The sequence below is a fragment of the Pistacia vera genome, unplaced genomic scaffold (genome assembly GCF_008641045.1).
Source record: "Pistacia vera cultivar Batoury unplaced genomic scaffold, PisVer_v2 Contig912, whole genome shotgun sequence".
Lineage (NCBI taxonomy): Eukaryota > Viridiplantae > Streptophyta > Magnoliopsida > Sapindales > Anacardiaceae > Pistacia > Pistacia vera.
The window spans coordinates 1-10,574 of NW_022196793.1; the positions used below are offsets into that span (position 1 = coordinate 1).

Below are 10,574 nucleotides of genomic sequence, written 5' to 3' on the forward strand. Positions count from 1 at the left end.
TTTTTTTTTTTTTTTCTGATTTCTACTATACATCGATGTAATGCCTAAGTGTCAATTAATCACCTATGTTTCCATGCTTTAACTTATGCGATTTTATTTACATGCATGAGCTTTTGTTGGCCAGACTGATCAGGTGGCAGAACTCAGGCAACAAATTGAGTTGAAAGAAGTGGCTCGTGAAGGTATGAACCCCCAAATGATAGTAATGCAGTACAATCAATTTCCATAGTTATCAAAATGCTGTGTTTGACATGCTGATGACTTTTTTTGGGAGTCAATTAGTTAAGTGCTCTATGAGAACAAAGACTATCCGTCCAAGCAAACTTGATTTTATTCATATTTAGTTCACATTTAGTTCACCTCAGGATAATGAAAGTAGTCTACGCAAGTAACAGGATGGTTGGACTCCAGGCTACTTATGGTCTTGCGGTTTATGAAATGGAGATGGCATTTGATTAGGCTGTGTTCCAAACCGAATTTTGTTACTGGCGTCCAAAATAAATAAATAAATAGCACGAACTGCTTAGAGATCTGGAACTCTAGATTTGGTGTACAGGAAGATGGATGTAAGAGGGTGAAAGTATATAGATACTGGACTTTAGGAAATAGGACTGCTGAAACCTCTTACTGGATGATTTTTTTGGTTGATAAAAAGCAAAACTTGATTAATTTAGAATGGGGTAATGGGAATAAACATTAGTTATTCGGTATCTTGCCAGCTTTGTCCTGTTGCTGACAGTATACAATGGTGTTTTATGGACCTAATGTGGAAGTTTCTGATATATTTTTCCCAAAGCAGCTCTCCGAGAGCTGTTTTTTTCCATATTCTATGAAAAATTGAAAATAATAGGAACTTGAACCATAAAAGCTGAGGTGTTGTGGTATGCTAGACTTTAGTCCCACATTCATGGTGTTAATTTTATTTTTGCCTTATTGATAGCCTCAAATATGGATCCTTGAAACACCTTTTCTTTGTTGCAGAACTCAGTAGGAGTATCTCCCATACTCACCAGACTGGAACTTACCTCAGCCAAGTGAGTTATATTTGTCTGTGTTCATATTAGTTGCAGAGGCTGTGCCTTTTCTCTTCCCCTTCTTTTTCTTTCTTTACTTTTACACTACTCTTTCGTCCAAGTATTCTTGACCATTTTGTGATAGTCTTTTGATCTTACATAAAAATATAGTCAGCAGCTTCAAAAGGAGTTGAATTTGAACGAGAAATACTTGAGGCAGAGTACTCATTCATAACTGATAAAATCGTACAATTGCAAGATAAGGTTAGCTTTCATGTTTTCAAGATCTATCATATTCAGCTATTACTCATTTTCCAAATTGATAATATTAGAATGGACTGCACTGCATATACAAGTTTTTGCTTAATGCCGATTGTTTATTATTATTATTATTATTATTTTTTTTTTTTTTTTTGTTATGCAATTATAATATTATAATAAACAGTGCATGGTTCAAGCTAGAATTGGATTCAATTACTGCTTTTAATGTCCTTGCTATGAATGAGTAATGAATCCATATCAAATTATATAATTCCAGTGTATTGGCTCTTTTTTATGAATGCTCAGACTAACCTATACAAATGCCATTTTTTGCTTTGTGACCTTGAGTGCACTGACATGACAGGATAATGGTACAATTGCAAGGAACCACTTTTTTGTATCTGGCCGTAGGTTATCATTTCTTTGACACCCCCTTCCCCTAGTCCAATTATAGACTGAAAATGTTCAAGTTTTACCAGGCTGTAATTTATACTGGCATTGAGATTATGTCAAGTGTTTACTCATGTTAAGATAGTATTCTTGTTATATTTATTAATATGATTTGTTTGGGTATTATTGATTTTCCTTCAATCTGTTGGTAACATTTTAGGCTAAGAAGCTGGAAGAAGACATAGAAATAACAAGGAAGGAGATAGAGGATCCAACAGAAGTAGAAATTGAGCTGAAGAGGAGGCTTGGTCAGCTGACTGACCATTTAATTCAGAAACAAGCCCAGGTATTTGCTTAAGAAATCTTATTACTTCAATGACACCACAAATTCTAGTGATAGGAATGCTTGGTATTTGTATGGTTAGATGGAATGAAAGACATCTTTCTTTATTTCAGTGAAGACTGAAATGTCCTGTGAATATTCACTTATGTATGAAACGCAGAAGAATTAAAAACTTTGTTCTTACAAGGGTTATCCTAGCTTATGTATTGTTCAGTTTTTATGCCTTTTCATCTTTTAGCTCAGAAGAGATTAGGAGTTTTGAAAATAAACTATAGCTTCAACTTTTATGCTTTCGAGTCCTTGCCCAAAACAAATTTATAATCCGTTTAATTCCCACTGCCTAGCTTTGTCAAAGAGTAACATATGGATCTTTATTGTATCAAGGAAAGAGCAAGGATTTTTCTATTTCCTTTATTCTATTAGACTTTGATGATTGAAACTTTTTACTAATTGAGGACTTGCTGGCCGTTGATTGATAGAATATCATGTCCTAACATTTTCAATTATGCTCATTTAATCAGGTTGAGGCTCTGTCCTCAGAAAAGGCGACTATATTGTTCAGAATGGAGGTAAATATTCAAATCAGAACAATCATACATGCATTTTCTTCTTAAACAAAACTGGTGGTTTTCAATTTATGTGCCAATCCATTCTACAGGCAGTTTCAAGGTTGCTAGAAGAAAATAAGTCAATGAGCAGTAGCTCATCAAGAGATTTGGAATCTGGAGCATGGGAGCTCTCCCAGTCAAAGTTGGGGCCTCTTTTCGAAGACAAGATCCGTTCGGGGAGGAGGCATATAGGATCACTGGTTCTGCAGTTGGATTCAATTTTTTTGGCCGGTATGGTGTTTCTGAGGCGAAATCCAACCGCAAAATTATGGTCTTTGGTTTACCTTGTATGCCTTCACTTTTGGGTCGTTTACATTCTAATGTCACATTCAAACTCATCAAATGAGGCCAGATCGGGCGCTGTCTTTTCCTTGGAGAATATCAATAACACTACAGCTTTATAATATTTGTTTTTCATTTCTTTTGCCTCACTTTTAAGAGGTTCTTTTTGCTGGGGCGTAGTTTGTTCAGTTTTTTCCCCCTTAACATGTAAAAAACATTGAATCAGTAGGCATGTAATTTCTTTTCCATATCAATACAATATACTGAGATTACAACTTTTCATTTTCGACTTAATCGAATGGTCGGGCCAACACTTTCCTCTAATCTTGATCTCGGGTTTGCAAAGCAAGTTATGGAATTTTAGAGTTAATGTCTAATTTTGAACTCGGATTTGCAAATCGACTGACTAAAGCATTTGATGGATATATGTTATGCAAAGGTTCCAAGGAAGATTGAATCCTTAACCAGATGTTAGTCTGGGAAATTACTCGAAAATTATTACAACTGTAAACAAAATATAAATGAACAATGAACAAAGAAGAATCATTGTAGTTATAGCTAACACTTGTTTGTTCCAGAAAGAAATACAAAGCATAGCAGAGACAAAGAATAAACAAATACTAACCCATCTTCAATCCTTGACTTCTTTCTCCTTTGTTTGTTCTATACCTTGCACAAATATTATAGGTGGCTTTAGAAAAATGTAAATGGAACCATCAATATAAAAAAATTACATTGTCATTACAGAAATCCAGAAATGGAACCATCAATAAGGATATTCGGAGAAAACAGACGTATGTCTACTTAAGAACATAAAATTACGACGGTACAATGTTATTCTGTCTGTTCAAATTTATAAGCTCCATTCAAAGCATGCAATTTGTAAAATATACGTTAGCAACAGCAGTTCCGGTAATATGGCAGGCAAAGCATAAATGATGAACTATGAGAACCTGGCATGGCAACATGAATTCACAATTACTACCATAGTTCGAGAACTCCCAACAAAGATGATTAATTTTTTTTTTAACCGTACAAAGATATTCCTCAACAAGCAAGAAACTAGTATATCGAGAATCAGCCTATAGAAGCACTAGCAAAAATCAAATTTAATGAATCAGATTAATGTCCCCTACTGTTTCTGAGCAAACGCAGGTCACAGGACATATCAGTTAGGATACATTAGGTAGGTTGGCTTCACAAAAGAAGTGACCTAACCATATATGCCCAAGAATTAAAGAAAAAAAAGGATCAATCTCATGTAACAAATTAAGCACTGCAGACAAATATAGGGTGACAAAGAGATGATGTAAAGAGATAGGAAAAGAGTTACTCAAACGGAGTTCTCCGAAATCTTATGGAGCAGAAGCATACTGAATTTTACCAGTATGTGAAAATTTTGGACTAATAACAGAGAATAGGATTTGATTCTTAGCTGTTAACTTTTCTGCTTGACAGTTTCAGTTTGATGTTTGCTTGGGGAGGATAGTATGACAAACACCTGGAGGCGGGTATTGTTTCTTTGGCTTTTTAAATACAACTTTACATGCCCAAAAATCCAAAATATTGCAATATTGATTATTTTTTCATTTCGACCTTCTCATAGTTTCACAATAAATACTACATGTTCGCCCATTGGAAAATGTTATAAGCCAAGAAGAATGATTCTAAACAATACGCACAACTGACATTCCTTAATTCCCAATAGAACCATGAACAAAAATAATTGCACATGTATCAGTTTACTTCTGATTAAGAGTTAATATTATCAAAAGTAAGATTATTCTCAAGACATTGAAGTCTTACCAGTTTGGCTGCTCTTGTGGAAGATTGCGGCTGTATAAAGGAAATTCAAAGAGAAAAGTTGCCTTGAACCATGAAGGCAAGCGCCTGTATGCTATTGGAGGCAATGGAATAAGAGGGCTGAAACAGAATATGCATTCGCCAATGCAAGAACACCACATGTTAGGTTTAGTTACTTCCTCGTCCAATATAAATAGAACATAAACAGAAGGTGAAAACATTAACCTAACCTTGTTGTCTTCTTATAAACTCTGTATGCAGCCACATTTCCATACTTCTTGTCTGCTGATTCCTGCATCGGTTCAAGTATTATATTATTAGCATATTGTCACATGGCAATGAATTGAATTCTGTAAAAATAAAATGTATGGCAGGAAAGCAAACCTCAAGCAATGGTATGCCACTGACAAAAAGAAGCAACAATGTGAGAAAGATAGGCCCAAGGATTACTAGCCACTCGGCACCTTCCAGTACAGGTGTGGAAGCAATGAAAATTCCCCACCATAGGAAAATCTGAGCACAATATTTATGGGTAGAATTAAAATCACGATAACGAGGTAACAGAGTAGCTTGATGAATTATGCATTCTTAAGGTTAGAAAGCCAGTAAGGTATACTTTTTGAATACATAAAATTCATTATTTAGTCAAATTCATAGATGCAAAGAAAAAGATTTAATCATTTCCTCACTGTAAAAAGCTACGAAGCCCTTTATACTTTTTGAATACATGAAATTTATTATTTAGACAAATTCATAGATGCAAAGAAAAAAATTTAATCATTTCCTTACTGTAAAAAACTACGAAGCCCTTTATGTGGAAATCTCAATTCTCTTGTTCCACATGTCAAGTAGTAGCATAAACAGAGACCCTATTTATATTCTAGATTCTCCATAACAAGTGACCCAGACTAGCATACTTTTCAACTTTTTCAGCCGAAAGACATCCAGATAGCACAAATTATGAAGGTTAAATCTAATTATATTAACGCAGTGAACAACAGGAAGGCATACGAATATAGCAACAAAATCTGATTTTAATAATGCAAACAGTAACAGGTTGAAGAGATGCTATTAATATTATTAACTATAAATGATGCTGCTAGATAAAAATGACGTCTTTTAGCAAGTCAATGAACAATAGATAGCCTTTCAGCTGAAAGGCTTCCAGTTATTACAAGCTGCAAAAATATACAGGTGCTTCGAAGCATGTACAGAAATATAGCCCAAAAATGAATAATGATGAAGTCGGAGCTCAATGATGTAACCAGTAAACATTTAGAAAAAAGTATAAGAAACAATCAATTAAGTAAATGAAACTTCATAAATTTGTCTAGGATTTGTACTACTTCATTGACTATAACAAAGATTGTATGCACCACCAAATCCAAAAATAGTTTCATTTGATAGAAAGACAGAACCGACCTCGCCAAAATAGTTTGGATGACGAGAATAATTCCAAACTCCAACATTACACCACTTCCCTCTGTTTTCTGGAGAATTTTTGAAAGCTAGTTTTTGCTGATCAGCTGAAGCTTCAATGGAAGCACCCACAGACCACATAATCCACCCGATTATATCCACTGCCTGAAGAGATGGATCTCTATCACTTGCATTGACCACGGTTAAAGGTAAACTCACAGTCCACACCCACACAGCCTGCAGTGTATACATAAACTTGTGTATATTATATGTGAAATTGTAAATGAGCTTTAGCTGACTCATTAGTGAATATAGCAAGCAATATGATACCTGAAATATCCAGAAAATTGCCAATTTTCCCAAATTACCACGCATTTCATCAAAGCGTCGATCCTCACCCCACTGCAGAATTCTGCAGAACGCTCTATAGTTAAAATCATAAACGAAACAATCAAAGTGGTAATACTATAAAAAATGATTCCTTTTGATTTAAAACCTTGAGGTAATGCTGCCAGAGTCAGAATCAATAGATTAAGATCTAATTAACTTGCATAGGTAAACAACAAACCTTAGTGCCATATATATCCGAAAGTATCAGTGATGCATAATATAAAAAAAGAAAATCCCACAAAGTTAAAGGATTTGCTAACGCAATGCTATAATACCTCATTAATAGAAAGAGACCTAGACGAAGACCCCATACCACTACCAGCAATGTCAAGACTACCTGCAAAAAACGAAAGAAATTTTTTATCTCGGGACAATTGAACAGGGTTTACTTAGAAAGGATTAAATAAATAAACTTATAGTAGAACTAAATCGAACAAGACTTGTATAACTTCTGCCGTAACGAAAAATATCAAAACTGATATATTATGAATCACTGATAAAATCATGAAAAGTATCTCATTCTTCTCCATCCTTATCAAAGAGTTTACTTATGCAAACTAAAGGAAGTTTTTTTAATTGAAAATCAATTAAATTCATGCTGCTTTTCATCAAAAAAAAAGAACATCATTTCTTTCATGAACTAATGACAATAAAGAGAGTAAATTCACCTGTCTAAAATGATAAGTCCCTTTAAGAACCAAAGTCAACACAGCTATTATAATAAAATTCGTGCTTCCTAAAACAGAAAAACAAAAACAACAAAATTAACAACAGAATCCTGCTATTTCTCAGCAACAAAAGAACCCCAATTAAGCACCTAAGTTTCTTACTAGAACAAGTAAAGAAAGAGTGATGATACCCACCAGCAAAGTCAGTGACTTTATCAAACTTGAGAAGAGCAGTGATCACAAAGAACAACAACTGGTAACCCACCTGCAAAAACACACAACAACAAAAAAAAAAAACTTTACACTTGGAACCTCAAATTCTGAAGAGAAAGAGGGTGAAAGCGAACAAATTTAATAGTACAGTGACAATGGCTGTGAGAGCCAAGAAATGGGAGTCCAAAACGGTTCCCATTCAAGCTGATTATGCTTCGTTTTTTGTGCTTTATTACGATGTGTGTGTCTTTATATGAAGTGAAAGTATTGAAGAGTTTTAACTTGTCATAGGCTGTGTGGTGGATATTAAAACATACTCGTTAGCCTCTTTGTTGTACTTGGGTTGTTAGATAGACCCACTTTGAATGAATCCCAAGTTCCCAGCAGCTTCCAAGTGTTGAAATTTAATTCCCTTAACAGGACCGTTATTCTAAGGTTACAATACAGAGTCAGTACAGTTACCATACCGGAGTTTAACTTTACCCATATAAATCCTTGATCATAAGTTCAAAGGTTAATTAAATTGGACCACGATTCTAATGATTTAGATGAAGAGTAACGTTACCTTTATAATATAAAACTATATTTAAAAATATATGCCAATTTTATTCTTAATGGGAGAGAATTAGTGTATTGCATAGAAAAATGTTTACTTATTGTTTGAGTGGTAAATATTTACACCACTCAATCTGATTATAGAACTAGTAATAGATTGAAAACTTTTATCGTCAGAAGATTACATATTTTTCTGCATATATAGCCATAATTGATATAATCAAGTTCTGATATTATAAAAAAATCTGAGTTAATCAAGCACATGGGATTACATTTACTTGGTAATCAACTTTGTGTCCCTTCTGATACAAATTCATGACTCTCGAGAAGAACAGGTAAGAATCAGTAAAAATGTGACTGTACATATTCAAGCTGGTGCAATGGAGACTTTATCAACTTCAACTATGTACTCAAGAGTTGCAAATGGAGGAATTTGCATATCAGAACCCAAATCTGCACCCTGCTCTCCAAACCCTAAACTAGGAGGAATTATCACTCTCCTTTTCCCTCCTGCTTTCATTGATCTCAATACATACTCAACTCCCTCACACATTCCTTTACTATAAGGCCTTGAACCCATTACCAAAGCCAATGGCTTCTTCTTTTCACCATTAAATGTGTCAACAAATACTTTCCCAGTTTCTTCAACTTTCCCCTGCAAATCAATCACCACCAAGTCTCCTGTTCTGGGAGCAGCACCACCTCCAACTCTCAATTCATAGTATCTGTTTCAAATATTACAATGAAGAAGACCGTCATTTTCTGATACAAAGAAGCTACAAATCTCTAAACTCATCAGATTTTTACCTGATGCCATTAGGCAACACCACTTCCTCTTCCTTTTCAACATTTCTGCACAACATTTTAATCAAGACTACTCAGTAACTCAACCTGAAGCTACTTGGAAACCTTCAACAAACAAAGGAACAGTAAAATATGAAACGGGATAAGTTAGTTCACCTTGTATTGGCTGCTTCTTGAGAGACTTCAAGGCGGGTTTTTATCTGCTCAGAGATAACTCCAACAGCTAGAAAAGTTGCCCAAGCAAGGCCTGCACCAAGACCAAACCTCCTGGTTAAGGTTGAAGCTATCCAGTCTGTAGTTTCAATAGTGGCAGGTTTTGCAGGCTTCTCTTGCTGCTTATTAACAGTAACAGGTGTTGGTTGGTCAGGTGAGCTTGTGCTTAACTGTGAAGACGGAGTTGGAGTTTGTGGTTCTGATGGTGATTGTGAAGATGGACTTGGAGGAGGAGGAGTTGGAGATGAAGAAGCAAACTGGTGAGTTCTTGTAAGTGGGTGAGACAGAAATGGTGGAGATCCAAAGAAAGTTGCCATGTTTTCCTTTTTCTTCTTCTGAGAATGGATTAAAAAAGAATATCTTGTTCAGTCCATTTTAGGGCTTTTCTTCTCTAAAACCTTATCCTTATAAGTGGTTGGATGTAAATCTTGGGTCCCTTCTATCTCTAGTTTTTTTCTTTCAATTTTCTTGAGGTCTGTTTGGCAGCTGTGAAAAAGAATAATATAATATGAGTTAACGACTTTTTCCCACCCAAATAATGATTTAATGATACTCTTCCAATGTTTGGAAAATCGAACCGGATTATGACCCATTCAAGGGTTCGGTTTCCGGTTTGATCGGTCGGATGGACCATATTCTATAAAAAAAAATTAGTCCCTAAATGTTTGAAATTCATCAAAAACACCCCTATAATACTCCCTTAAGGTTTAAAATCTGTCCAAAACACCCTTATTGCGCTAAGAGACTGGTGAGTGGTAGCGGCAACGACGATCGACGACCAATCGAAGTTTGGAGTCATGGGGCTTTTGATGTATAGGTGCCGGCGAATTTGATGGTGGTGTTAGGGAGTTCCATCGGCGCCGGAACTTGGTGGAAACAAGAAGGAAGTCCAACGGTTGCGTGAACTATAGGTGGACAGCGAGCGATGAATGCTGGATGGGTTTTGTCGTGGAGATGTCATCAAGTCTAATGGTGGTGTTTTGTCCCTCAAACGATGCCGGAATCCGGCAGGATTAAGTTGCGATTAGACTGCAATTCGGCACTATTCCGACGGTCCAACAGCAGCTCAATCCGATTTGATTGAAAATATCGGTTTTCAGAGGATACCGAACCGGAGATGCCATTGGCTCCCAGTCAAACCGATCCGACCGGACGGTCCGGTTTTCAGAATACTGCACTTTTCTACCCACGAACTTTTAAAATATCACTTTACTGCTAAATTTATATTCCGACGACGAACAGAGAGCAAACTCCGTCCAAACTGTTAGGACTTTTGAAAAAAGGAGACCGATGAGTCTTTTGGTGGTGGAATGTTAGATTTTGGTGGTTGAGATTGTCAGAATTTGACTTGAGAGAAACGGCTGTGCAAACCTTAATCACTCGATTGGCGCCAATTGACGGGATCATCGGGTATAGGATTTAAAGAGTTTTGGTGAGTGATGATCGAGAATGAGAATGACGATGGTCTAGGGTCATAACGATGTCGGAATCGAAAACAGAATATAAATTTGCAGAGTTAGTAAAACTTATCATTGGTATAAAAAATTCCCTGTTCCTAATTTGACATCTTAGTAAGATACTATCCAGTTTGAATTTCAATTCAAAATTGACC

At 35.7% G+C, this 10,574-nt stretch overlaps 3 protein-coding genes across 4 annotated transcripts; 1 reads left to right on the forward strand and 2 right to left on the reverse strand.

Moving 5' to 3' along the window:
* Nucleotides 1-124: 124 nt before the first annotated feature.
* Nucleotides 125-3,179, forward strand: LOC116119935 (golgin candidate 2-like; the record flags this gene model as incomplete). Its single annotated transcript, XM_031405872.1, has 6 exons — nucleotides 125-182; nucleotides 982-1,034; nucleotides 1,185-1,277; nucleotides 1,885-2,010; nucleotides 2,529-2,576; nucleotides 2,666-3,179. Coding segments are annotated over 6 exons (732 nt in total), but the record flags the coding sequence as incomplete, so codon positions are not given.
* A 121-nt stretch (nucleotides 3,180-3,300) lies between these two features.
* On the reverse strand, nucleotides 3,301-7,681 carry LOC116119938. Of its 2 annotated transcripts, none has more exons than XM_031405875.1 (10): nucleotides 7,539-7,681; nucleotides 7,373-7,442; nucleotides 7,178-7,245; nucleotides 6,785-6,846; nucleotides 6,450-6,531; nucleotides 6,123-6,356; nucleotides 5,085-5,213; nucleotides 4,931-4,992; nucleotides 4,704-4,820; nucleotides 3,301-3,560 (listed from the first exon to the last, which is right to left on the reverse strand). In XM_031405875.1, coding segments are annotated over exons 1-10 (876 nt in total). In that variant the 5' UTR covers nucleotides 7,590-7,681; the 3' UTR covers nucleotides 3,301-3,559. The 2 variants fall into 2 exon arrangements, with proteins under 2 accessions (XP_031261735.1, XP_031261734.1); XM_031405874.1 differs by having other exon boundaries at nucleotides 3,301-3,566.
* Nucleotides 7,682-8,176: 495 nt separating this feature from the next.
* On the reverse strand, nucleotides 8,177-9,370 carry LOC116119937 (peptidyl-prolyl cis-trans isomerase FKBP17-2, chloroplastic-like). Its single transcript, XM_031405873.1, has 3 exons — nucleotides 8,906-9,370; nucleotides 8,753-8,797; nucleotides 8,177-8,670 (listed from the first exon to the last, which is right to left on the reverse strand). The coding sequence occupies exons 1-3, from the start codon at nucleotides 9,277-9,279 to the stop codon at nucleotides 8,313-8,315; spliced, it is 777 nt and encodes a 258-aa protein (XP_031261733.1). The 5' UTR covers nucleotides 9,280-9,370; the 3' UTR covers nucleotides 8,177-8,312.
* Between the last annotated feature and the right edge of the window lie 1,204 nt (nucleotides 9,371-10,574).

Excerpts from the sequence above, each read along its gene's own strand:
- LOC116119938 (XM_031405874.1), bottom strand. The coding sequence starts at position 7,589 with ATGGGAACCGTTTTGGACTCCCATTTCTTGGCTCTCACAGCCATTGTC. Across the intron at positions 6,357-6,449 it reads CAATTTTCTGGATATTTCAG|GCTGTGTGGGTGTGGACTGT; the intron begins GTATCATATTGC and ends TATACACTGCAG. Across the intron at positions 4,993-5,084 it reads GTGGCATACCATTGCTTGAG|GAATCAGCAGACAAGAAGTA; the intron begins GTTTGCTTTCCT and ends GAACCGATGCAG.
- LOC116119937 (XM_031405873.1), bottom strand. The coding sequence starts at position 9,279 with ATGGCAACTTTCTTTGGATCTCCACCATTTCTGTCTCACCCACTTACA. Across the intron at positions 8,798-8,905 it reads CAAGAAGCAGCCAATACAAG|AAATGTTGAAAAGGAAGAGG; the intron begins GTGAACTAACTT and ends AATGTTGTGCAG. Across the intron at positions 8,671-8,752 it reads GTGTTGCCTAATGGCATCAG|ATACTATGAATTGAGAGTTG; the intron begins GTAAAAATCTGA and ends TATTTGAAACAG.